Source organism: Mirounga leonina, unplaced genomic scaffold, assembly GCF_011800145.1.
Source record: "Mirounga leonina isolate KUSES-001 unplaced genomic scaffold, KU_Mleo_1.0 Mir_99, whole genome shotgun sequence".
Classification (NCBI taxonomy): Eukaryota; Metazoa; Chordata; class Mammalia; order Carnivora; family Phocidae; genus Mirounga; species Mirounga leonina.
The window spans coordinates 6079383-6104654 of NW_023270971.1; the positions used below are offsets into that span (position 1 = coordinate 6079383).

The 25272-nt window shown below is 50.7% G+C and overlaps 2 protein-coding genes and 1 pseudogene across 17 annotated transcripts in view; 1 reads left to right on the forward strand and 2 right to left on the reverse strand.

Moving 5' to 3' along the window:
- Window positions 1-13640, forward strand: part of LOC118006819 (treacle protein-like) — a 46296-nt gene extending 32656 nt beyond the window's left edge. For 8 of the 14 annotated variants that reach the window (XM_034999621.1, XM_034999623.1, XM_034999632.1 and 5 more), the window contains one exon: window positions 1420-2628. In XM_034999621.1, coding sequence (XP_034855512.1) covers window positions 1420-2288 — 869 coding nt within the window. In that variant the 3' untranslated portion in view covers window positions 2289-2628. Of the gene's footprint in view, window positions 1-1419; window positions 2629-2684; window positions 2783-3527; window positions 3572-4261; window positions 4755-13478 lie in introns of those variants that run through there. The other 6 variants (XM_034999631.1, XM_034999635.1, XM_034999626.1 and 3 more) reach the window with 4 other exon arrangements.
- On the reverse strand, window positions 6235-14709 carry LOC118006821 (HLA class II histocompatibility antigen gamma chain-like). Of its 3 annotated transcripts, XM_034999638.1 has the most exons (9): window positions 14406-14669; window positions 10452-10624; window positions 10166-10245; window positions 9543-9605; window positions 8787-8882; window positions 8400-8484; window positions 7232-7423; window positions 6740-6802; window positions 6235-6483 (listed from the first exon to the last, which is right to left on the reverse strand). In XM_034999638.1, exons 1-9 carry the CDS (start codon window positions 14480-14482, stop codon window positions 6473-6475), a joined length of 840 nt encoding a protein of 279 aa, XP_034855529.1. In that variant the 5' UTR covers window positions 14483-14669; the 3' UTR covers window positions 6235-6472. The 3 variants fall into 3 exon arrangements, with proteins under 3 accessions (XP_034855529.1, XP_034855528.1, XP_034855527.1); XM_034999637.1 differs by lacking the exon at window positions 7232-7423 and having other exon boundaries at window positions 14406-14708; XM_034999636.1 differs by lacking the exons at window positions 6235-6483; window positions 6740-6802 and having other exon boundaries at window positions 6924-7423; window positions 14406-14709.
- Window positions 14710-16629: 1920 nt separating this feature from the next.
- Window positions 16630-16745, reverse strand: LOC118006845 (annotated as a pseudogene).
- Window positions 16746-25272: the final 8527 nt, after the last annotated feature.

The window sequence follows — 25272 nt, forward strand, 5'->3', positions numbered from 1 at the left end:
GGTCTTAACCACAGAGGGCAGAGTAGATCCATCCAGTGAGTGTCAGGGCGTGGCACACACAGACAGTTGTCACGCGGTGTTTGGAGGGCAGACCGGAGTTGCCGAGGTCACCCAGCCTGGGGCATTGCCTGTGCTGAGGGACAGATAGCTCTGATGGGCACGCCTGGGACAGCTCTAGGCATTCCCCAGCTGTGGTGTTCTAGGGTGTTTGTAGACAGGAAGCAGAGACGTGGGCTGCAGGGAAGGAGGTTGCCAGCGCAAACCTCCTCAGCTTCCCCCTCCAGCCAACCCCTGCCGTTGCCAAGAAGCACCAAACAACTGAATTGGGCCTCCGTCTGTCCTGGGACGCCGCCCCCCACGACCCCTGCTCAGCCTGCCGTCTGCGCCTCCCCTGAGCTCCCACCCTGGGCCCACCGCATGCTGCGGGCAACAGGCCCCAGCCCCATGACGGGGAGCTGGGTCGGGCCACAGGGCGCCTCTCAGAGCCAGCGTGTAGGCACGGTTGTGTGTGTGAGGCCCAGAATGAGTGCAAACCTGCCGAGTCACCCGGGAAGTCAGGGGCAGCAGCGGGATACTGCTAATGTTGCCCCCCCCGCCCCCGCCCCCCGATACCCCAGCCTTGGCTTTAGCTGCAGCTCACCGCTGCTGGGTCAGCAGAAGGGTCGTTGCTCACTGTCTGCCCCAGTGTTCTTTGTGAGGGGCGGGGGCGACGGGGAGACATTTTAGAGGGGGCTGTGGATGGGTTTTTTCACACGTGTAGTCAGCACACAATTATCAAAGGAGAGCAGAGGCGTGGAAAATTCTAAACAAAGGCTGCACCAGAAGTCACTCTGGCAGGCAGCAAACCTGCTTCGTCAGCCACCATGTGCGTATACACCAGGCCCGTCACCCGCTAGGCTGCCTTGTCCCCTGACCAGCTCTTATCATGAGTCCGTGACTTAGAATAGAGGCCTCACCGTTCATCTGAGCCCTTATTTTACCAATGGGGAGACTGAGGCCAAGGGAGGAGCACAGTCCCACAGCATGCTGGTGGTAGTCAAACCTGGAATCCAAGTCCCTTGCCTCCCAGCTGTGGACCTCTGACTGGACAATACCGTCTCCCTCCTGTCTGACCTTTCATTTTGTTGGTAGAGTTCACTCCCCATCCTTAAGATTCTGGAGTCCTTTTCCATCTCCAACCTGACTGGAGTGCAAGGAGACGAAAGAGCTAAGTTAGAAACTGCTGGAAAGGTGTGAGCCAGGCAGTGGGGCAGAGTGACCGCTGGGCCGCCCTTTCCCTGTCTGTACCTTGTCCGAGGAGGTCAGCTGTGTCCCTAGACGCCCCCTTGGCTTATACGTGAGTGGGCCGCACCCTGCACGTGCAGGGTGAGCCTGTTTCCTAACTCTCCCGATCCGTGACCCCGTGTTCTCTCTCCACAGGCAGAAGGGAGGCTAATCCCACGCCTCAGAAGCCCCGGAAGCCCAGGAAGGAGGCCGAGAGTCCCCAGGCCTCCATACTGGCATTGCAGAGCGACCTCAGCCGGCGCCTCCTGAGCGAGCCCTGGCCCCTGAACGAGGCCGGAGTCCAGGCCTCGGTGGTGAAGGTCCTGACGGAGCTGCTGGAGCAGGAGCGGAAGAAGGCCGCGGATGCTGCCAAGGAGAGCAGCAGGAAGGGCCGGGTGGGCCGCAAGCGGAAGCTGTCGGGGGACCAGACGGCCGCCAGAGCCCCCAAGAGCAAGAAGAAGCAGCAGCTGGTGGCTGGGGGAGGTGGGGAGGGTGCCGGCTCGCCAGAAAAGGCCCTCAGGACTCCCAAGGGGAAAGCCAAGAGAGACGGAGTGAGTGGTGACCTCAAGGAGAAGAAGGAGAAAGCGTCTCCTGGCTCCCAGGGGGCCAAGGAGAAGCCAGAAGGGGAGCCAGGGACACTGAAGGTTGAGGGTGGAGACCAAGGCAACCCAAAGAGCAAGAAGGAGAAGAAGAAATCCGACAAGAGTAAGTGGCTGGCCGGCTGCAGCCTGGAACAGGCTTTGGGGCCCATGCGGAGAGCCTCCAGTCAGCATGCCGTGGGGGCGGGCCGCCGGCGGGCACAGAAGGGACAGGCTGCGAACTGGTTGGTCTGGGGCCGGGGTGGGGGTGGCAGAGCCGGAGCTGGGTCCCGGAGCTCTGGGCTGACCTGCCAGGGAGCCGGGGAGATGCAGCTGCAGGGTGCAGGGTGCGGCCTACTCACGGGCCAGCGGTGCTCGCTCCCGGCGGGCGGCCAGTTGTCACGCGCGCTTCAGCGTCCTGCTTCTGCAGCCCAGGCACCTAGATAGAAGCTTCCCCTCAGAGCTCATGGCGGCTGGCCCTTCCCAAGCTCTGCGATAGACTCTGCGTGCCGCAGAACCTCCTTTCGTCCAGCCCTGTCTGTCCCTTAGGTGATGTTTCCGTTTACAGGTAGAATGTCACTTTTTAAAATGTGTGGAAGTTTTAAAAAGTGAGTTAGAAATAGTAGTCCAGATGGTCCGTGGATGGGCTCTTGGGCCAGGGCAGGTGGTCACAGAGGCCTGGGCCTGTGTTTTGATGGGTCCCCGGAGTGTGGGGAGAACTGGGGACCTGGCATTGGGAGGAGTGGTTCTAGGATCCCTTGAGACCAGCCCTATCTCTTGACATTGACCCCCCCCGCCCCCACCATGCTTCTGTTATTTAGAGGCTTTACTTTCTTTCCTTAGAAAAAAAAGACAAGGAAAAAAAGGAAAAGAAGAAGAAAGTAAAAAAGGCCTCAACCAAAGACCCTGATTCACCATTCCAGAAAAAAAAGAAGAAAAAGGTAGCGTGAGTTCCTGAGGGGTCTCCAGCCAGAAAAAGGACCCAAACCCAGTCCCCAGGGTGAATGTGATCAGCCCCATCCTGTGTGTGTCAGAGTGCGGGTGGGGCAGGCCAGACCTGCTCCCTGCCCCCGATCCATTCTCAGGGTCCAGAGGTTGGGGCCTCATGAATTGTGACAAGCTGGCGAAGATGGGTGGAAGGCACGGGCCACCCTGAGGGAGGGACATGGCCTGTGTGTGTGAAGCCGTGGGAGTGGCCCCGTCTTTGTCTGTGAGGTGAAGGATGTTCTTGGGATGGGTGAAGGAAGGAGAGCCCTGAGGTGGGGGGCAGGGAGGCTAGCCAGGAAGACTGAGGTGAGAGGGTACATTCCCTGGGATGTATGTACCCCAGCTGGCAGGGTATCCCCATCACAGAAACACACCCCTCTGCTTTATGGGTTCCAGAGGCTGATCACTGGAGTAGGGGGGCCTCTGCACCTTACACGGTGCAGTTCTCACCATGGCCAGCGGGGCCTCAGCTGTGTTTAGCTGAGCATCTGCTGGCTTCAGTGTCCCGGGCTCCTTCCTGGGCAAATAGGGCCCCAGCCCTGCCCTTGGGGATCCCTGTATACCCAATATCTGTTCCGGGAGGGGGAGCTGCAAGTCCTCAGGAGAGAACCGGTTATCACGTCCGCGGGGGGGGGGGGGGGGGGGGGGGGGGCGGGGCTGCTTCAGGTACAGGAGCTTCTCCTCCTTCTCTCCTCACAGAAGAAGACAGCAGAGCAGACTGTCTGAGGGGCACACGGCGACAGGTATGCTTCCTGGCCGGGGGATCCCTGCTGACCTCCCCTCCCTGGTGAGGGTAGGAGGGTAACTCTAGCATCTGGCCTGGTCGCAGGGGCCAAGCAGGGGGAAGGAGTGGGGGCTGGAGAAAGTGGTTCTGTCCCTCAAGGTCAGTGGGGCCAGTGAGGCGATGCCAGAAATCAGAGCTGCAGAATCAGAAGGATCTAGAATAATGATGGCTGGGACCAACACAGCACTCCCTGGGTGCGGGCACTGGGATAGTGCCTCTTTGTAGAGGAGGATGAGGCTCGAGGTCAAGTACGGCTTGGTCTCTTCCCGCCACTGTCCACTTCCTCTTCCTTGTGATCTTGTCATTTGAGGGCATTCCTCATGGGGAAGATGATGTTTCCTCAGGATAAGCCACTCTGACGGAGCTGTGCTTTCCGGGTGGTGGTGAAGCGGCTGATGGGACCCCAGCAGCCACCAGCCCCCTGGAAATGGGGGGGGGGGACACAGCCTACCTGGCTGGCGTTGAGGATTAAGTGAAGTGTGGAGCACTAAAGCGCTCAGTCCCATTCTGGGACACGGTCCGCACTGAAGCACCCGCTGTGGTTAAAGCTCCTCCCCTGCATCAGAGACACCGGGTTTTGATTTTATTTTCTTCTCTTTGGAGAAAAAGGTCGGGACATCTTATATCTGGATATGTTTCCTTCACCCAGGGATTTCCTAGCCAAGTGGTGACCAGCCCCATGCCTCTGCCCTCTGGCCACCATGGGTTGGGATTCAATCTTTAACTTCCCTCCCTCCCCAGAAGAAGCCAGCCCGCCGCAGAGCCCGTGCTGGCCGAGCTAGTGAGCCCTGCACAGGCTGGTCCGAGGAGGAGGAGAAGTGACTTGCACTCACCGACTCCGCGTCTGACTTCTGTCCTGACACAGAATGCTTCAGATAGATGTGTACAGTATATATATATTTTTTTAAGTGACCTGCCCCTCCCCCTTCAAACCCAGCAGGCCCAGGGGCCTCGGGACTTTCCATCTCTTGGCCCTGCAGACCTAGCAAGGCCCAGCCTGCAGCTCCTTCCACGTCTCTGGTCTCTGGCTGATGCTGAGGCTTTGTTCTCTGTCAGTTTTTCCCTGTTTTGTTTGTGGTTTTTTGTATCAACTCAGAAAATAAAAGGCTTGAAGGAAAGGTTCAAGTTCCCAGCGCATCGGGGACAAATGTTTTGCAATTGACTTATTCTTGGAAGGGACAGCCTGGCTGATGCTTGGAGGTGACCAAATCCTGCTCAGGATTTGTTCTTGGCTACATATCAAGCTCTGGGACGCTGTGGTGAGTGGAACGGACAGGTTGCCAGAGAACAAGACTCTGCGAAATGCCCCAGGTGCTGAGTCAGCGTGGGGAAGGCTTCCCGGAGGAAGTGGCATCTCCGCTAAGGGGGACCTCGTGCATCGTCACAGCTGGTTGGTTAGGGCCAGGCAAACATCCAGAGGCAGAAAGTGGAAGAGGGCAGGTGGGGGATGACTTTCCAAGCCAGCTTTTGAAGGTGGGGTGTGAGCTGGAGTCAGGCCCTCTTGATGTGCCTGGTAGAGAATAGGTAACCGCGGGCAGAGTAGGAGCAGGGAAACCAGTTAGGATTGAGTTGCCTTCGTGTCCAGATAACGAAGGTTCTAGGATGATGAAGACAAGAAATATATGAACTCCAGAGATCTGTCTGGGTGCCGTATCTACAGCAAGCGGCGAGGGCAGCCATGCCATTGCCCGGAGCTGCGTGGAGCCCCAGAGGACGCCGAGCTTTCTCTCCAGGGCCCTGAGCCTCCTGCCAGCGAGAGTAAGAGGCCATGTGGAAAAGGAGAGCGCTGGGCTGGAGGTCTCGGAGACCCGGGTTGGCATCCGCTGCACCCTTCACTCGGGGCCCTGCCCCGTATTAGCTTCTCTCTCCTGCTAAGCGTGTTGGTCTCGAACGGGTCTACATAGGGCGTGAGCCCCTGGCTCCCCACAGCTGCCCCCTTCCTGGCAGTCCCGACACCGGGGCCTACACCACTGCTGTCCGTCCTCACACTCACGCTGTTCTTAGTAGAGAAATGAGGACGGGACGAACTTGTACTTAAACGATTCTGGGCAAGAGCCTATTTCTTTCTGGAAGTAGAGTACGCCTGTGTGTCCCCACGGCAAGCTGGCATGCCTGCGTCCCACGAGTGCACTCCCGCAGCCCGGCCGGGCCCCACGGGCATCTGGGGCTGGGCTCGCTGGGCTGTGCCCTCCCACCCACGCCACTGGATTCAAGGTCTCAGGTACCTCCTTGGGGTCCCCGAGCCAGATCCCAACAACAGTCAGGAGCCAGAAGCGTTCTACTTACTACCTTTTATTTTCACAGAGCTGTGGCCCTGAGGGCCAGTGACAAGCTTGGCCGCATGGAGGGAAGGGGGAGGGGGTTGTGGAGAGGCTGGTTCTTCTGGGGGAGTGCTGCTGGGGAGGGGAAGCGTGGCTCCTCCCCGCAGCTAGGTAGGCTAGAAAGGCAAGGCCAAAAGGGCAGGAACAGCTAACATGTTGGGTGTGGGGGAGCACTGTCCCCTCTCCCTGCACCTTCCATCTTGTCTGTGGGCCTGGATCTTGGGGCTCCATGTTGGAGGCTGAAATGGGGGTCAGCCTAGCTCCTGGTCTACCTCCTTGGGCCATGCGTTCCTGCTGATGGATGAGGGGTCAGGCAGCAGGACCCTCCTGCATCGTTACATCTGTGTTCTCTGACGTGACTTGTGTCTAAGGCTGATGGAGAGCCAGGTGCCAGGGTGTTGTGGAAGGAGGCGCAGAGTGGGAGACAGTGGGAGACTGTGTGTAAGGGAAGGAGGGGGGCTAGGGCTGAGGGTGGAGGGGAGCAAGGAGGCAGAGGCCATGCGGGGCAGGCTGCGTGCCGGCATCTGCGTCTGCTTGTCTCATACGCCCGCTACGGAGAAGAGAAGCAGCCGGTTAGGGTGGGGGTCACCTGTTGGCCCTGCCCCTTCCCAGCACCCTGGGATCTCAGGGCAGTTGAGGACTCTCCACCCCCACAGCCCCTAGTAGCGGTCCTCGGTTGTGAAATGAGTGTCTCGGGGAGGTTGGAGAATGGCCCGGGGTCATGCTGTACCGGAGGGCCCGAGAGGGATTTGGCCCCTCAGGGGATAAGCTGCTGGGGCCCAGATGACCCCTACAGGGGCCCTTACCGTGGCCCAGGTCCTGCTTGGTCACGCCCAGCCCGGATGACAGGTCTTCCATGTCCAGTGGCTCTGCAAGGGAATAGCAAGGCCATGTGTCACTGGGCAGTCCAGCCTCCCACACCCATTGGCGAGAGGCTGGGGTCGTTCGTCCCAGCCTGGCCCCGGCCTCGTGCCTGGTGGAGGCAGGACTGGCTGGATGGCAGCACTAAGGTGTGCTCGGGGCAGGCCAAGGGAGGGAGCCATGACACGAGATGGGTGGGCCTGTAGGGCTCCTGGATGCACCGTGGGCGGTGCCTAGCGGCGTGAGCGCCGCAGATGGAGGAGGGAAGGACAGATGAGTGAGCAGATGAGTGGACGTAAGGAGAGAGAGGACCGGCGGACAGACGACTGCATGCGTAGGTGGACGAAGGGGCTGCTGAGGGGCTGCCCCCCGTGTGCCAGGGCCTTCTGGGTCCTGCTGCCGCTTTGACGCTCCCTGGCCCAGTAGGCACTGCTTACCACTGCAGTGATGGTGCCCGCGGCTCCTGGTGTGGGGGACCTCGGTGCCGTTGGGGAAGACGCACCAGCAATAGCCGGTGCTCCCATAGCACTGGAGCGGCTTATAGTGGCCGTTCTCATCACACTGGGGCCTGAACGTGCCAGGGTGGACGGCGGGGATGCGGCTGACCTCCTCCTGGCACTTGGTCGGTACTGAAGCGACAGGCACGGTGGAGACAGTGAGCGAGCAAGCCCTGGGCCGGCACCGCAGCAGAACCAGACGTCCGCATGCCGCCGCCGTGGGCCTAATGCCTTCTGCCCACCGGGCTGTGCTCGCTCTACCCCGGCACAGGTGGGGAAACTAAGGCCTGGACCAACAAGGTGTGAGATCGAAGTGGAAGTGAATAGCCACGAGGCTGACTTATCCCAGAACTCGGTTTCTTCGGACACTCAATGCCTATTAAAGTTTGGAATTGCACCTGTGATTCTTATTTCTAGGGAAAAGCAATGGGCATCCTGGTAAGTCTGAGCCTCTGTTACTGGAGTTATCCAGGTACAAATGGGACTTTGAGGATGTGGTAGAGGGATTCAAACATCAGCTGACAGTTGGTCACCATGGCATCGAAGGTGCCTTCTATGAATCCATGTTGGGAAAATTGGAGGCCTCTGGTGGGACGGGCTGGGCCCCTGATCTTCCACTCCCCAAACTGAAGCCTAGAGGGAAGACACTTGCCAAAGTTGTGTGGCAAATTAGTGCCAGGAGGAAGACATGGCCCTCTTTGAGGCTTTAGGGCTGAAAATCCTATCATACGTTGTTCCCAAGACGGAAAAACCCCAAGGTCCTCTCATCTGGCGTGTACTGGCTGTGTGAGCTCGGGGAGGCCCCTCGGCAGGTGGGGTCATGAGCCCTGCCCAGCCCCCTCACTAGAACCTGCGTGGGGTTGAGTGGTCACTGATGACACCTGGGATGTGTCGGGTCCTTATCTCCAGGTCCCACGTGTGCAGTGCCAGCCTCCACGAGGGAGGTCAGCCTCTAAAGGGAGTGCTGAGGGGGAGCAGCCAAGCCCAGAAGGAACAGGTGGGAGCGACAGGAGTGAGAGAAAGACTGGGGGAGTCCCACTGCGGCTCCCAGAGAGCCCTGAGGGAGCTTCCAGAAGCCCTGGCATCCCAAGGCTCCTGCTCCCCATACCTCTTAGTGGAACCTCGGGCTTATTCTCCAGGGAGTTCTTGCTCATTTCAAACAGGAGCCACTGATAGATCCAGCTCTCGAAGACCTAATGGGATAGAGGCAAGGGGTCAGGCCCCACAGCCCCCTCCAGCCCTGCCTGACTTTGCCCCTGGGAACAGACATGGAGGGTCCAAGAGGGACCCAACACCCCAGAGTCCAGCTGCAGCCAAGTTCCCTCTTAGAGACCCATAGGGTTTGGTCGAGGTGGTTCCTCAGCTCGGAGCCTTCATGTCTGTGGCTCTGTAGGCGCTGGTGCACCACCCCCCAGCTCCCTGGGGATAGCTTCCCCGAGCCAGCCGGTCCCAGGCGTTGGGGATGAGAGGGGGCAGCACAGGGCAAGCCACTGACCTTCCAGTCCAGCGGCCCCATGGTGGTCTTAAGGTGTTTCAGGTTCTCTGGGAAGTTCCCCTTGAGCTTCGGGTACACCTTCAGGGGGTCAGTCTCCTGTGGGGTAGCAAGGCAGGAAGGAAGGTGTAAAAAGAGCTCTCTGGCAGGCAAGGTGAAATGTGCAAGCTGCGTTCCCCTGCACCTCTGCCATAATGGGGCCAAGGAGTGGGGAGGCAGCAAGGGCCTTGCAGTTGCACGGCTATGTGATCCTAGGGCTGAGAGTTCAGAGACCCAGGTTCCAGGCCTGGTTCTACCCATAACCCCCAGTCTTCTATTCCTTGCAGACTCCTACTCATCCTCCAGATCGCCCCTCATCAACACCCCTGCACCACCCCCCACCCCCCCGCTGGGTCCTCTGCTGCTTTCCTCTGCGTGTCCCTTATCACCTGGTCACTTGTCTAACTCCCACATCAGCCTGGGACCCCTGTGGGGTTGGAAGCAGAGTCTGACTGCTTCCCATTGTGAGCCCAGAGCCTTGCACAGAAACTCGGGAAGGGAAAATGGGCATCTTGAGCAAGCCACTTCCGGGCTTTGGGCCTCAGGTTCTCCATCTCAAACACTCAAGCGGACGGCAGGGCTAGACGACATATGACAGCTAAGGGCCACATTGGCATTCTTTCGCTAATCTGGTGAGGCCAGAATCGTGCAGGCCTTGGAGTGCGGTGTCGCGGGAACCATGGGTGGGCAGGCAGGGCCACCCATGGGGTCCCAACTCACCAGAAGCATGTGCATCACGTAGTCCTGTGTCATGTTGCCGTACTTGGTGGCGTTCTGCATGGGCTGTGGAAGGAAAGAAATGGGGGTTACCGGTACCAACCCACAGAGGAGGGGCCCTGCAACAGAGCCAGCAGCTCCGGGTCTGGGTAGGAGTCCGGAGTTCAGCTGCTCAACAGGAACAGGCCCATCTCCGCCACCTCGGAGTAGGAGCCCAAGTAGGAGAGCTCAAGCCAGTCACTTGCCCTTACTGCGTCAACGTCCTTAGTGGTCAAATCTGCATAAGCTTTCCTGCCCAGGGCTTTGTGGACAGCAGATTGTTTCAGGACAGAAACATTACCCATATAGGACATCAAGGGCTTTGAGAAGGGAGGGGGCCGTGAGATGCTCTGGGAAACGAGAAGCATTTTGTAAACATCCCAGGGATGGCCCCAAGAGGCTCTTTCCTCCCCCACCCCTGGGAGCCCTCTTCTTCCTAAGGCAGGCCCTGTCCTCCCCCAACAGCTCCCCCCCAGCCCCCGGCTGGGCTTTTCCTGGCTCAGCCATCCTCCCCTGGCCTTCAGCACCTGCCCTCCATCCAGGCTAGATGACACCTCCCTGTTCCACCACCCTCAGGTTGTCCTTACCCCCTGGAGCAGGCCTGGCATGGGCAGCGCCTGCATCATCATGGGGGTGGCAACCCTCATCTTGTTCAAAGGCTTGGGAGCTGTGGGAACAGGAGGTACAGTATGAGTGTGGCCCCAGTGCCCAGGGAAGAGAGCATCTGGACTGGGGACCAAGATCAACCCAGTGAGGAGGGGCTGGAATCCCAGACCCGAGGGAGAAGAGAATGGGCCCAGCTGGGTGCAGGGATGGGGTCTCGAGGGAAGGATGGTGGGGTGGGGGAGGTCGGGATGGAGGTGGGGCACGCACACTTGGGGAGCTTCATGCGCAGGTTCTCCAGCTGCAGGTTCTGGGAGGTGACCGTCAGCTTGTCCAGCCGGCCCTGCTGCTGGTACAGGAAGTAGGCGGTGGTGGCCTGGCCAGCCAGGAGCAGAGCCACCAGGACAGAAAAGCCTGTGTACATAGCTCCTCGGCTGCACTTGCTGTTGGGGGGCAGGAGGTAGGTCAGAGGAGGGTCCACAGACGTGGCTGCCCCAAGGGCTGAGAGCAGGGGGATGCCCCCCGTTTCCGTCAGCTCCTCCACCCCCTCAGCTACCCCGAACACACACACATACAAGTGCCTATGGACACACAGCTCAAAGACGTTCCCCCAGCCCCACAACTCTAACCACTGCTTCTCCTACAGTCCTCCTGAGCAGAAATCCTAGCGCTGCCCCTGGACCTAGGGTGAGTGGGGAAGAGCCAGAGACGAGTGCCTTGTCCTTCCTGGGCCTCGTCCCACCTCTGCTCCAAGGGCTTGACATGGAGGGTCTCCCCGGGTTCTTTCTGCCAGCGGGGTCTCCTGAGCATCAGGACTGCCCTCAAGGGGAACAGGTTTCACCTCCCTACCTCCCCAACCCTTGCAGTGAAATCAGAGAAACGGGAAGGAAGTGGGCCCTGCACAGCAGAGCATGTGGCCCACCGGAAAACGAGAAGTGAGGCCTTGACATTTTAGGAGCAGGCTGGGGGCAGTGGATGATGTCAGACTGGAGCAGAGTCGGGCACCACTCCCTCTGGGGACACATCCTCACCCCACACTCTCCGTGTCTTTGAGCAAGTCTCTGCCATTCTCCGGGCCTGTCATGTGGGTGCCTCTCACCTCAGCAACTCTAGGATTTGGTGGTTTTCTTCTTTGAAGCAAGATCTGACTGTGACCACGCAAGTATTTCAGATGGCACTACCCACCCGGGGGGGATTTCAGTAGGAGTATGGTGCCTGAGCCTGTGTGACTGGGAGAATGTCTCACATTCTCTAAACGAGTTGGCTGCACAGGGAGGGGTGGCCAGACCTCAGGTAGTTCTTGGAATGGGTGGCCTTGGATATGGTTTTGGGGGCACATGAATATGTCACAGCTTAGGGAAGGTAAGGATCCTGCCCCAGGACCCTGAGAGTTCCTGGCCTGTTTTCTCCCACCTCACCCCAGCGGTAGGGCTACCAGAACCCCACTAGAAACTGTCAGCATGAGACTACACTCTGCTTACTCCAGGAACCAAACAAGGACAGTTTAGGAAACTCTAGGAGACCCTTCTGCCTAGTAACTCATGACATCACACATATAGCTCATTCTCATTGGCTCTCTGCTTGCCAGTCCTCTGCATGTTCTGGGCCAAGGTCCGGGTCAAAAGGTTGTTGTTCTGTTAGGAGAAAGCAAAAACCCCACATGGGGAAAAGGAGGAGACCAGACAGGAGGAGAGAACAAGTACCACTTCTTGGCCTTCTCCAGGAACAGGGGTGGCCTGGCTTCTGTGAACATCCACCCAAGCCTGGGTCTTGCCTGGGTTCAAGCTCTCCAGCTCATTATCTACATGCTCACCCCTCTGCAACCCCAATCAGGTCCCAGTTCTACCTTCCACTATACCTTCTCTGAACCTCAGTTTCTCATAAGGCCTAAGAATCTACAGTCGTATTGGAGATGAGACCTGGAGTGGAATCCTGGCTCTGCCACCCCCTTAGGTCAGGGAGCTGGGGTAAGTCAACCCCTCCGAGTAACTTGAAGTAGGAACAGCTACTCAAAGGGTTGTTTTATAAAATAAGATCATGAGGGTAAAGCTCTTGGCTCCACACCTAGGTACACAGTTAGCACTGAGTACTATTCTCAAGGGAGTTAATAGTTAACTTTAGCATCTGGTTTCCTTCCTCCTCCTGCCCCTTGAATGCGGGTCCCCTGGTTCTGGATGACTGCCAACTCTTGCCACCTCTCTCTCTTCATTTCCTCCTTTCCATGGCCTCCTTCTTGAATGAAAAATAATAATAATAATTGGCTGAAGTCAAGAGCCAACCAGAACTAGCAGGAACCATGATACAAATGTTGTGAAGCAGAAGTGTTCACAAAGGGGTCTGAGAAACAGGCTCAAGGCTGGAATGGACTGAGCACACAGGACCAGGCCCAGTTTTAGAAGCAGTCCCTGAACTAAAAGGAGAGTCAGGCAAGGATTTGAGGAGGGGGCACCCTCTCTGTACACTGAGCTCGCGCTAGGTCTGCGACTCACTGCGTGGCCCTCCCTGCCCTCTCTGCAAATCCTGCCTCTAGAAGGAGGCCAGATGGTAGAGTGGGCTCATATTTCGAAGTCAGGCTAGTCCTGGATTCAAATTCTCACTAGCTCACTCCAATACTCACTAGCTGTGATAACTTCAGTAAGCTGCTAACTAACAAAGCCTCAATTTTCTCTTATGTAAAAACGGGGATGATAAAAATACCGGACTTATAGGGCTACTGTGAGAGTTAGGGTTGGGTTTAGCACATAACTAATCATAGGAATTACTAACCCTGGCTGAGGACTGGTGACAGGTAGTCAGTGAATGGGAACTATTATCACGACTAGTGTCTTCATTGTTTTTATTATTACTGAGACCCAGAGAGAAGTAGCAATTTGTCCAAGTCACATGTGACAGCAGCAGAACCTGGACCAGAATCTAGCCCTCACAGGAGAGTCAGCCCTCCTAGCCCTGGGATTCCTTAGGGTTTTCACAGGAATGCTCTGATGGTCTGTATCTGGTTCTGCAGAATGCAGTTCCTCATGACATCTCTGAGTGTCTCTCCCAAACCTCTTTCTGCCTGGCAACAGCTGACATCACTGCTCTGAGTCCCTATAATTTGCAAATTACTTTTTTTTTTAAGTCATCTCTACAACCAACATGGGGCTCAAACCCACAACCCTGAGATCAAGAGTCTCATGCTCTACTGACTGAGCCAGCCAATCGCCCCAATTTGCAAATTACTTTTTGAAGATTGGGAAGAGTGGGGCCATGGGGTAGCCGCATTCTAACCCTGTTTCTTTTCTTGTCTTTTTTTTCCAGGGAAACACCTGGATGAGACAATCCTGGGCCTGGGAAAGGGGTCCTGGGGTCCTCCTGGATGGCTGTGCTGGCCCCTTGCTGCAAGGGAGAGGGACACAGGCAGGGCATGCCACATCAACCTTCAATCCCTTCTAAAAATTTAGCCAGAGCCCCCACGCTTGCCTTTTCCTGACTCCTCCCGGCATCTCTCAATCCCTCCTGTAATGGCGGATGCGTCCATCTACTCACACTTCCCTAATACAAACACATACACCTATCCGTGGTAATTAGAGAGAAAGTCCACAGTGATGAGCAGTTTCTACCATCCTCTCTGAGAAACTCTGTTTCTCCATCTAGGATCCATAACATTTTCCAAATCTAGTCCAAGGTTTCTAACCTAGGATTCACAGTCTAGCTTCAGGGGGTCTGGGAATCCCCTGGTATTATGTGAAAGTCTAGGGGGAGAATCCAGGGCTCTCTTATGATTTTGAGGACGGAAGTGTATCATGCAAAGAAATTTAAGACCCCTGCCCTGGAGAAGCTCCCTCATTTTAAAGGTTTTTTGTTTTTGTTTTTGTTTTTTTAAGATTTTATTTATTTACTTGAGAGAGAGAGAGCACATGAGAGGGGGGAGGGTCAGAGGGAGAAGCAGACTCCCTGCTGAGCAGGGAGCCCGATGTGGGACTCGATCCCGGGACTCCAGGATCATGACCTGAGCTGAAGGCAGTCGCTCAACCAACTGAGCCACCCAGGCGCCCCCGGAGCTCCCTCATTTTAAAGGAGGGAAGACAGAAGCCCAGAGCAGGCCGGAGACTTGCTCAAAATCACCCAGAGGCAGGGCCTGAAGCCATCCCTCCCGTGGCTCCCTGTCTAGTGCTCTTCCCAGGGCACCCAGGCACGTCTGTGTGGTCCAGGACTTGTGTGCTCTCTCCTGCAGCTCACACATACCTCTCTGGGGCGCTGGGGCGCTGGCCGAGCATGGGCAGCTGCTCATGGTTGGAGATGAGGTCGCGCTGGTCTTCCATGGTTCTGGCCTCTGGTCTTCCCCACACTTGCTGCTTCTGCTGCTGCTGCCGCCGCCTGGGTGTCTAGAACCCTGAGCCCCTGGCTTACCTCTTGAAGCTGGAGCTGAGGAGGAATCTGATTTGTCCACCGGAGGCCACTCCGCCCACCTGGTAAAAGTGGAAGTGAAAACCACAAAGCTGGAAATAACCCCACTTGGGCAAAGCTGCCTTTAACAGGACAGGATGGGGAGGCGGGGGCTCCCCAGGCAGGTAGAAAGGCCAGCATACTTCCAATTGGCTACTCAGGGCCGTCATCACTTGTTTCTGGGCAGACCTTTGGAATCATAAGGCACTTTGGATATTGCAAGAAACAGGCAAACATTCACTCCCTAGATGGAAAATCACTTTGAAACAGCAAATACCTTTGTCTCCCCTGCTTCCCCACTGAAAAGTGGGTGTAGAAGGTGGGGGCTGGGGTGGGGAATGATCCGCTCAGGGTTCCCCATGCTCCCTTCTAACTTGAACATTTTATGAGCCTGAGTCCACAGTTCTAAGGCTCTGGTACTAACATTTGCTGCCACTTACTAAGCCTTCCTTTGTGCCAGGCACCGTGCTAATTGTTTTACATGCTTTGTTTCATTGAATCTCTAGAGTGACCCTTTGAGGCCTGTTTTATTTTATTATTTCCTTTTATAGGTAGGGACACTGAGGCTTTGAGAGGCCATGTGCTCGCGCAGGATCATGCATCCAAGAAGTGGGGAATCCATGGTTTTAATCACTCTGCTCTTGTGTTATGCTGATGTCCAAACCATGTGGTTCAAATTCAGGACAGTGGGGGTCTCTGCAGAGGGCCTGGAAAGGGTACCCAAGGGAGATTTAACTATGTTGGCAAGGTTTTATTTCTTACTATTTTGTAGCTTACCTACCATATTTGTTTTATTAATCTTTATGTCTTCTGCGTATTTCAAAATTTACATTAATTTTTTTTTGGTAATTTTAGTAGTTTTAAATTTAAAAACTTTGTGGTCTCGGCACCTGGGTGGCTCAGTCAGTTGGGCATCTGCCTTTGGTTTGGGTGGTGATCCCAGGGTCCTGGGATTGAGTCCCGCATCGGGCTCCCTGCTCCAAGGGGAGTCTGCTTCTCCCTCTGCCTCTGCCTCTCTCTCTCTCTGTCTCTCATGAATGAGTAAATAAAATCTTTAAAAATAAATAAATAAATAAAAATAAAAACTTTGTGGTTTGAAGATTCAATGAGTCTTAGATTTCAAGAATCAAGGGAGATAGTATATGTATTTTGAGGGGAGGGGAAAAAGCAGACATGGCCTTCGATGCACCAGACCCGAGTTCAAATCCCAAGTCAGAAAGACCCTAGCCCCATGACCTGAGCCAGCCCCCTGACCTTTCTGAATTGGTTTTCTTCTTTGGAAAGGAAGGACAATAACACTAAACTTGCAGCGATGTAAGATTAAGTAAGCATTTAGCACAGAGCCTGGTACCATAGGAGATGCTCAAGAAATGAAACTGTTACTCAAATATTTACCAGATATTTTCTGGATAATCAAGACAAATGAAATTATGTATCCATACAAACTTGAGCACAAATGTTCCTAATAGCCCCAAACTGGAAACAACCCAAATGTCCATCAACAGGTGACTAGATAAACAAACTGTGGTTCATTCATACAATGGAATACTACTCAGCAATATAAAGGAATGAACTGTTGATACTCACACCAACCTGGATGAATCTCAAAATAATTACGCTATATGAAAGAAGCCAGAACAAAAGAGTATATACTGGGATGCCTGGGTGGCTCAGTCGGTTAAACGTCTGCCTCAGTCGGTTAAGGGTCCTGGGATTGAGTCCCGCATGGGGCTCCCTGCTCCGCGGGGAGCCTGCTTCTCCCTCTGCCTCTGCCTCTCTCTCTCTCTATCTCTCATGAATAAATAAATAAATAATCTTTAAAAAAAAAAGAGTATATACTGTATGATTCCATTTAGATAAAATTCTAGGAAATGCAAACTAATTTACAGTGATAGAGAAGAGATGAGTAGTTACCTGAGGATGGGGGTGGGGGGCAGTACAAGAAGGGACAAAAAGGAGGGATGACAAAGGGATACAAAGAAACTGTGGGGGGCATTATCTTGATTGTAGAGCTATTTTCATGATGTATGCATTTGTCAAAGCTTGCCAAATTGTGCCCTTTAGGGAAAAGTTTTCAATTAGCAATAATCACGCCTCGGATAAACCTCATTGGCTACGATACTGCCACTGCGCAAAGCTTAAATTGTGCCCTTTAAATTCGTAAAGTTTATTATGTGTCGATTATATCTCAATAAAGCTATTTTTAAAATAAGACTTTTGAAAAACATTTCTTAAAAGACAAGTGACAAAGAAAAATAGTGTGTGTATTTCAAAGGTCACTATTAAGAAAGTGAAAAGTCAGCCCATAAAATAGGAGAAAATATTTACATATTATATATCTGATGAGGATCTAATGTCCAGAATATATGAAGAGATATTAGAACTCAATAGTCACAAGACAACCTGATTCCAACTGGGCAAAGGATTTCAGTAGATTTTTCTCCAAAGATGTGCAAATGGTCAATAAGCACATGAAAAGATGCTCCCCATCACTAGTCATTGGGGAAATGCAAAATCAAAGCCACCGTAAGGTGCCACTTCACACCCACTGTGACGGCTACCAACAAAAAGACAGACGATAACAAGTGTTGTCAAGATGTGGAAAAAGTGGAACTGTCATTATTGCTGGTGGGAACGTAAAATGGTGCAGCTGGAGCGCCTGGCTGGCTCAGTCCATAGAGCATGTGACTCTTGATCTCAGGGTTGTGAGTTCGAGCACCACGTTGGGGACAGAGTTTACTTTAAAAAAATAAAATGGAGGGCGCCTGGGTGGCTCAGTTGGTTAAGCGACTGCCTTCGGCTCAGGTCATGATCCCAGGGTCCTGGGATCAAGTCCCACATCGGGCTCCCGGCTCAGCAGGAAGCCTGCTTCTCCCTCTCCCACTCCCCCTGCTTGTGTTCCTGCTCTCGCTGTCTCTGTCTCTGTCAAATAAATAAATAAAATCTTTAAAAAAATAAAATAAAATAAAATGGTACAGCTACTTTGAAAAACAATTTGATAATTCCTCAAAAAATTAAACAGAGTTATCATGTGACCCAGTAATTCTGCTCCTAGATCTCTACACAAGAGAAATGAAAACATACCCCCCCCACAAAAAATTGTACACCAATATTCATAGCGCCATTATTCCTAGTAGTCCAAAAGTGAAAACAACCCAAATAGCCATCAACTGATGAGTGAGTGAATAAAACATGGCATATCCACACAATAGAATATTATTTAGCCATAAAGAGGAGTTAAAATCTCAACAGAATTGTTGTTTTTAAAAAACAATGAAGTACTGATTCATGCCACAAAATGTTTGAATTTGGAAAACATTATGCGAAAGGAAATAAACCAGACATAAAAGGCTACATATTGTATGATTCTATTTCTGCGAAATGTCTAGAATAGGCAAATCCATAGAGACAGAAGGTAGATTAGTGGCTGCCAGGGGCTGGGTGGGGAGGGGGCAGGAGGGGGGTATAGAAGATGATTGTTAACGGGTACAGGGTTTCCTTTTGGGGTGATGAAAATATTCTGGAATTAGATAGTGTTGATGGTTACACAACTTTATGGATATATGGAAAACCACTGAGTTGTACAATTTTAAAAGCTTGAATATTGTGGTATGTGAATTATACCTCAACTTAAAAAAAGATTTCTTGGTAAGGATGGCTAGAACACATATATAGCTTTGCTTCCTCTCACAAATGACTTTTTTTTTTTTTTTAATGTAAACTCTAAGGACAAAGAGGACAGAAGAGAAAACAGCAGCAGAATTTTGGAAGCTGGAGAGCATATAGACTAGTGGTAAATCTCGTAGCAGACTCCAGAAAGCTAAATCTTAAACCTGCAGCTAGAAAAGCTGAGAAGCTACCTATTTACATGGCAGAACAGGCTCAGGAATTGGGACGTTAGGCAACTGGGTGGGAGTAAAGGTGGGGCTAAGAGGAAGAGGACTGGTTGGAAGTCTGTTTATGAAACAGTTGGATACCCACTTCCTCTCCCTCCCCCTCTCTGAGAGAAGACTGGAAGTTTATCCCCAGGCGTAGTAAAGAGCATGGGCCAGTACTAAAGCTGAGAGTCCCAACCGTCTCCCCCTCCCAGTTCCCAGAATGCTAGAAGGCAGGCCTCTCCCTTCAGTAATACTTGGAAAGATCCTTCTTTGGGGAACATGACCATACCAGGAGGAATGATCTAAATATTCTAACATTGGGGGTTCCCCAATGAACAGGTAATGCTATAGGGAAGCCCTCAGCAGATAAGCCCTACTCATGGATCACGGCTTCCATTTGGTTTTTTAGACAATCAAGGATCATGGAACATCTGAAGAAAGCCTCCAACATAAAAGAGAATGAACTAAACAAATAACCAAACCCCAAAAAAGCACCATGGAGGAAAACAAATGGCCATGAATAGCCTTAGGGACATAAAAGATGATACTGTACCCATGAAACAAGAATAGGATGCTATAAAGATATAGGTGCTATTAGAAGAAAAATACAGCTATTGAAGATTAAAAGTACAAGGGCAGATATTAAATAATTGGTAGATGGAAGATGAAGATTTTTTAATGTTTCAGAAAGATAAATTTCCCACAAGGATAAAAAGAAAAATCAGAAAGAAAAGAGAATTAAAGCCAATCTGAGAAACCCAACAGCCAAATATTCTCAGAGCTTAAGAAATAGAGAACAGAGAAAATCAGGGGGAAGAAACCATCAGTGAAATAACTCAGTACCATTTCCAGAAGTCAAGGACATACATTTCCAAACTGAAAGGGCCCAGTGAGTACCAAGGAAAAGGCATAAAATAGTTTCAAACGAAGGGACATCATGGTGGAGGTTTCAGAAAAATAAAGACAAAGAAGAGTCCACAAATTCCAAATTTCCAAAAAGGAAAAAAAAAAAAACCCACATATAAAAACCCAGGAATCACAATGACTTTGGACTTCTTAACAGCGACCCTGGACACCAGAAGATATTGGAGCAATGCCCTCAAAAGTCTATGGGAAAATGATTTCCACCCTACTAAGCCAAATTATCAAATATGTGAGGGTGTCATTAAGATATTCTCAGACACTCAATATCTCAAAAATTTTCCTTTCTCAGAAAGCTTCAGGAAGTTATGCTCTACCAAAATGAAGTTCACTAAAAATAAGAGAAGACCTGGGACACAGGAAACTGAAATTCAATTAGTGAGAGGGAATGGGAATGTCCAGGAGAGTGGCACACAGAAATTCTAGGAGTAAAACAAAATATCTACATTGGATCAGGCCCAAGAGCTCTCTGAAAGACATCTCCTCAACGTGACAAACTTGATAGATATCTGATATGCCTGGATGTACTGAGATGCAATTTTGGGAGTATATGAGATTAAATTATAATTTCATAGAAAATTAAGTAAATAGAGGAACACTCATGCACCGTTGGTGGGAACGTGAACTGGTACAGCCATCCTGGAAAACTGTATGGAGGTTCCTCAAAAAGCTAAAAATAGAACTACCCTACAATCCAGCAATCTCATTACTAGGTATTTACCCAAAAAATGCAAAAACACGAATTCAAAGGGATACATGCATCCCTATGTTTATTGCACCATTATTTACAACAGCCAAACTACTGAAGCAGCCCAAGTGTCCATCAAAAGATGATGGATAAGAAGATGGAATGAAACACAACTGAATATTATTCAGCCATAAAAAATTGAAGTCTTGCCATTTGCAACAACATGAAGGGAGCTAGAGAGTATACTAAGCAACTAAGTCAGAGAAAGAGAAATATATGATTTCACTCTTATGTAGAATTTAAGAAACAAAAGAAAATGAGCAAAGGAAAAGAAAAAAGAGAGACAAACCAAGAAACAGACTTTTTTTCTTTAAGATTTTATTTATTTATTTGACAGAGACACAGTGAGAGAGGGAACACAAGCAGGGAGAGCAGGAGAGGGAGAAGCAGGCTTCCCGTGGGGCAGGGAGCCGGATGTGCGGCACGATCCCAGGACCCTGGGATCATGACCTGGGCCGAAGGCAGACGCTTAACAACTGAGCCACCCAGGCGCCCCAAGAAACAGACTCTTACCTATAGACAACAAACTGATGGTTACGAGAGAGGAGGTGGGTAGGGGATGGGTGAAAGAGGTAATGGAGACTGAAGAGTACACTTATCATGATGAGCCCTGAGTAATGTACAGAATTGTTGAATCACTCTATTGTACTGCTGGAACTAATACAACACTGTATGTTAACTCTACTGGAATTAAAATAAAAAATTTAATTAAAAAAAAGAAAGAATATTAAATAAATGAAAAACCAAGACAACTATTAAGTCTTGGGAAAACAAAAGTTATTTAGGAAATGTTAGTAATCCTAGTATACTGTGTAGCTCAAATTGAATGATGTACACACTGTCATAATATGGTGAACATTAAATGCTGATCATACATAACCAAACATACAATAGAGGCATAAGGGAGGATGAAAGGACAGAAGGAGTGACAGAGAGGGACAGAGGAGGAAAGAGGGCTAAATCTTCATCTTCCACTGTGAAAAACCAACCAGATAATGTTTAAAATTGAAAAATCAGGAAGTAATACCAGAAGCTATTCAGAGGTACAGAGTTAAATACCAAAAGAATCGGCTAAAAAAGTTTAAAGTAGTATGAAGAGGAAGGTGAGGAAATGCTATTTTTCACAGCAAGCCTTATAGAGTATTTGATTCTTTAAATATGTAAATTTGTAACTTGGATACAAAGTAAAACCAAATTTAAAAATAAAGAAAAAATGCAACAGTTGATTCTAGGCTGATTGTGAAAATAAAAATGGCAGCGCAAACCCTTTCCCTTGTTTTTTTTTTAAAGGTTTTATTTATTTATTTGACACAGAGAGAGAGAGCACAAGCAGGGGGAGCGGCAGGCAGAGGGAGAAGCAGACTCCCCACTGAGCAGGGAGCCCATCACCGGGCTTGATCCCAGGACCCTGGGATCACGACCTGAGCCGAAGGCAGACGCTTAACCGACTGAGCCACCCAGGTGCCCCCAAACCCTTTCCCTTGTGAAGCAACTTTAGGTCAAGGCTGAGGATGTCCCCAAAGATCAACCTGGCCTTGCCCAGAGGAGGCTGTAGACTAATTCCAGCCAGGAGGGTATACCCCAAGACTGACTTTCCCCAGGATTGGCGGGAGAGGGCTCCCTCCATCTTTTCTAATTGTAGGGTAGTATGTCAGTTGTCATATAGGCCCCACTGCCCAGTGTAGGAGTCCTGTGCCACCCCTCTCCTTGCATGGGGAAGGAGACAAAGTGATGGAAAGTAGGAAGGCTTGGTATGTGACCCATCCTTAGGGGGATACAGGGTTAAGGCAGGATTCAGCTCCCCATTTTTCAGATGGAGAAAGTCTGGCTCAGAAGGGGAAAGGAACTGACCCAAGGTCACACAGCAAGGTCACACAGAGCTGAGACTAGCCCCTGCAGTTAAACAAAAGAACTCTGGGGCAGACTTCCTGTATTCACACCCAAGTTCCAATAGCTGGATCACAGGGTAGAGGAAAAGAAAGTACAGGTAGGTGTGTTGGAGACATCTTTTTTTCCAGAAAACAAAGAAATGCTCAGACTACTGGGATTTGTCAGAAGGATCCAGGATCTGGGGCAACTGGGTGGCTCAGTCAGTTGACAGTCTGACTCTTGATTTCAGCTCAGGTCATGATCTCAGGGTCGTAAGATAGAGAGAGCCCTGAGTCGGGCTCCACACTCAATGCAGAATCTGCTTGAGATTCTCTCTCTCCCTCCCTCTCTGCCCCTCCCTGATGCTCATGCTCTCTCTCTAAATAAATAAAATCTTTAAAATGGAACTCCTTTAAAAAAGAAGAAGGATCCAGGATCCAACTCGAATGGGCACCTGCCAGCCAAATATGCGACAATTCCAGAATCAATTAGAATAATTCACCTTGCCTCTTTGGAAGAAACTATAATTCAATCCCAGTTGATAAAGAAAAATTCTTCTTTACATAAGAATGCAAGAAAACTAACATAAAAGAAAATATAGAATTAGAAAATCACCTTTTTATAACAGTGTAATAGCTGGTTCAGGCAAGGGCCACCAATGGATGCCAAAACCATGAGATGAAATGTTGCAGGGCGACAGGATATCCACACACAGCAGTATCATCCCAGGGGTCCCTGCTGGTGGCAAAGAGGGAACGGCACTTTACTGCTGTCACTACCAAGTGACCAAACTTTTAGTATCACCAACAGTGGGACAACCTGACATTATGTTTCCTAATGGGGTGTAATACTCGGCATCATCCAGGAAATATCTTTTCTAAAAAATCATTAATCTGAATCTACCTTTAGACCTAAGTTCCAGTTTACAGTAATTAGAGGGGTAGAAGAACAAGTTAAATGACACCATGAGGAAATAAAAAATTCCAGGGACAGTCTGCAAGACAGTGACTGTTACCATCAAAGGGTCAATGCCATGAAAAAGATATGTGTGTGAGAGGGTTTTATATTTTAAAAGATTAAAGAAATGTAGGGGTGGGGTGCCTAGGTGGCTCAGTTGGTTAAGCGTCTGCCTTCGCTTAGGTCATGATCTCAGCGTCCTGGAATTGTGCTCCCTCTCTCTCTCTCCCCATACTCATGTTCTTGCTCGCTCTGCTCTCTCTCTCAAATAAATAAATAAATAAATAATCTTTTTTTTTTTTTTTAAGATTTTATTTATTTGACAGAGAGAGACACAGTGAGAGAGGGAACATAAGCACGGCAAGTGGGAGAGGAAGAAGCAGGCTTCCCGATGAGCAGGGAGCCTGATGCGGGGCTCGATCCCAGGACCCTGGGACCATGACCCGAGCCGAAGGCAGATGTTTAACAACTGAGCCATCCAGGCGCCCTAACTAATCTTAAAAGAAAGAAAGACATGCAGGGGAACCAGCTGGCTCAGTCAGTGGAACGTAGGACTCTTGATCTCAGGGTTGTGAGTTCGAGCCCCAAGTTGGGTGTAGAATTACAAAAAAAAAAAAAATCTTTAAAAAAAGATTAAGGAAATGTAATAACCGGATATAATTTGTGAATCTTTTTTTTTAAATATTTATTTATTTGAGAGAGAGAGAATGAGAGAGAGAGAAAGCACATGAGAGGGGGAAGGGTCAGAGGGAGAAGCAGACTGCCTGCCGAGCAGGGAGCCCGATGCGGGACTCGATCCAGGGACTCGATCCAGGGACTCCAGGATCATGACCTGAGGCGAAGGCAGTTGCTTAACCAACTGAGCCACCCAGGTGCCCCAATTTGTGAATCTTTTTTAAAAAGATTTTATTTATCAGAGAGAGAGAATGAGAGAGAGGGGGCACAAGCAGAGGGAGCGGGAGGCAGAGGAAGAAGCAGACTCCCCACTGAGCAAGGAGTCCAGTGAGGGATTCGATCCCAGAACTCTGGGATCATGACCTGAGCCAAAGGCAGACACTTCACTGACCGAGCCACACAGGCGTCCCTGCAATTTGTGAATCTTGACAAGATTCTGGTTTGGGAAAAAAAAGCTACAAACGGTATTTTTGAGAAACTGAGGAAATGTGAATCTGGATAGATTATTAGAGGATATTTGGGAATTATTGTTTTTTTAGGTGTGATAATGGAATTTTCGGCCATTAAGTGAATATTTCTTTTTTTTTTTTTTTTAAGATTTTATTTCTTTATTCATGAGAGACAGAGAGAGAGAGAGAAGCAGGCTCCCAAGGAGCAGGGAGCCCGATGTGGGACTCGATCCCAGGACCCTGGGATCATGACCTGAGCCAAAGGCAGACGCTTAACCATCTGAGCCACCCAGGCGCCCGTGAATATTTCTTTTTAGGGGCTGAAGGCTGAATGAAATACTTGGAGGTGACATGACATGATGTTTGCAACTTATTTTCAAATGTTCAGAAGAAAGATACAGATAGATAATAGATAAAATGAACAACAGTTGATTATAGATGTGGGTATAGGAATGATCACTTTTCTACATGTTTGCAATTTGTCATAATAAATGGTTGGGGAAAAAAGGCAATTGTATACAAATCCTACACACAAACTGCGCTGGCTGCTAAGAAGACATTCCATTCCCATCACTGTTATATTGACACTTGTGGGACAGTGGGCCCTTTCACACCATAGGCACATAATGTGTGTTGTATCTTTGCCGGACTTTCTCAGTAACTACCAGAAGTTGGTGTTTGGTTTGTTTTTTCTGTTTTTTTTTTTATAGGAAAAAATTCTGGCTCTACCACTTACTAGATGTGTGATTTTAAACAGATTACTTAACTCCCTTTTGCCTCCATTTCCTCATCTGTAAAACAGGCATACAATAGAACCTACCTTACTGGGTTGCTGGGAGAACTGAATGAGTTAATACACACATGCCTGACATAGAGACTGTGCGATAAAATTTTGGTAGCTCAGTATGATTTTTCCTGCAAACTTGCTAAATCTGAATCAGGGACCCTGCCTGTGTAGAGATTTTGGAGCTGCTCAACAAAAGGGAGCAGCAAGCCTGTTTGTTCGAGCATGTGTATCCTCCCACCCAGGACCTTCCTGGGAGTCTCATACTGTAGCCTTCGAGCTGGTCAGTTGAAAGGCCTGCTCTCCCCTGGTCTGGATACTCCAGGCTCCAGAGGCATGAGTTCCTGCCAGTTCACTTGGGTGAGCCAGGAGGTGGAGTCTCCCA

Bases quoted from the DNA above. Each gene is read 5' to 3' on its own strand.
- LOC118006821 (XM_034999636.1), bottom strand. From the start codon at position 14,482: ATGGAAGACCAGCGCGACCTCATCTCCAACCATGAGCAGCTGCCCATG. The intron at 10,246-10,451 runs GTGCGTGCCCCA...CTGTTCCCACAG, and splicing joins GCGCATGAAGCTCCCCAAGT to CTCCCAAGCCTTTGAACAAG. The intron at 8,485-8,786 runs GTCAGTGGCTTG...CTATCCCATTAG, and splicing joins TGGGGCCGCTGGACTGGAAG to GTCTTCGAGAGCTGGATCTA.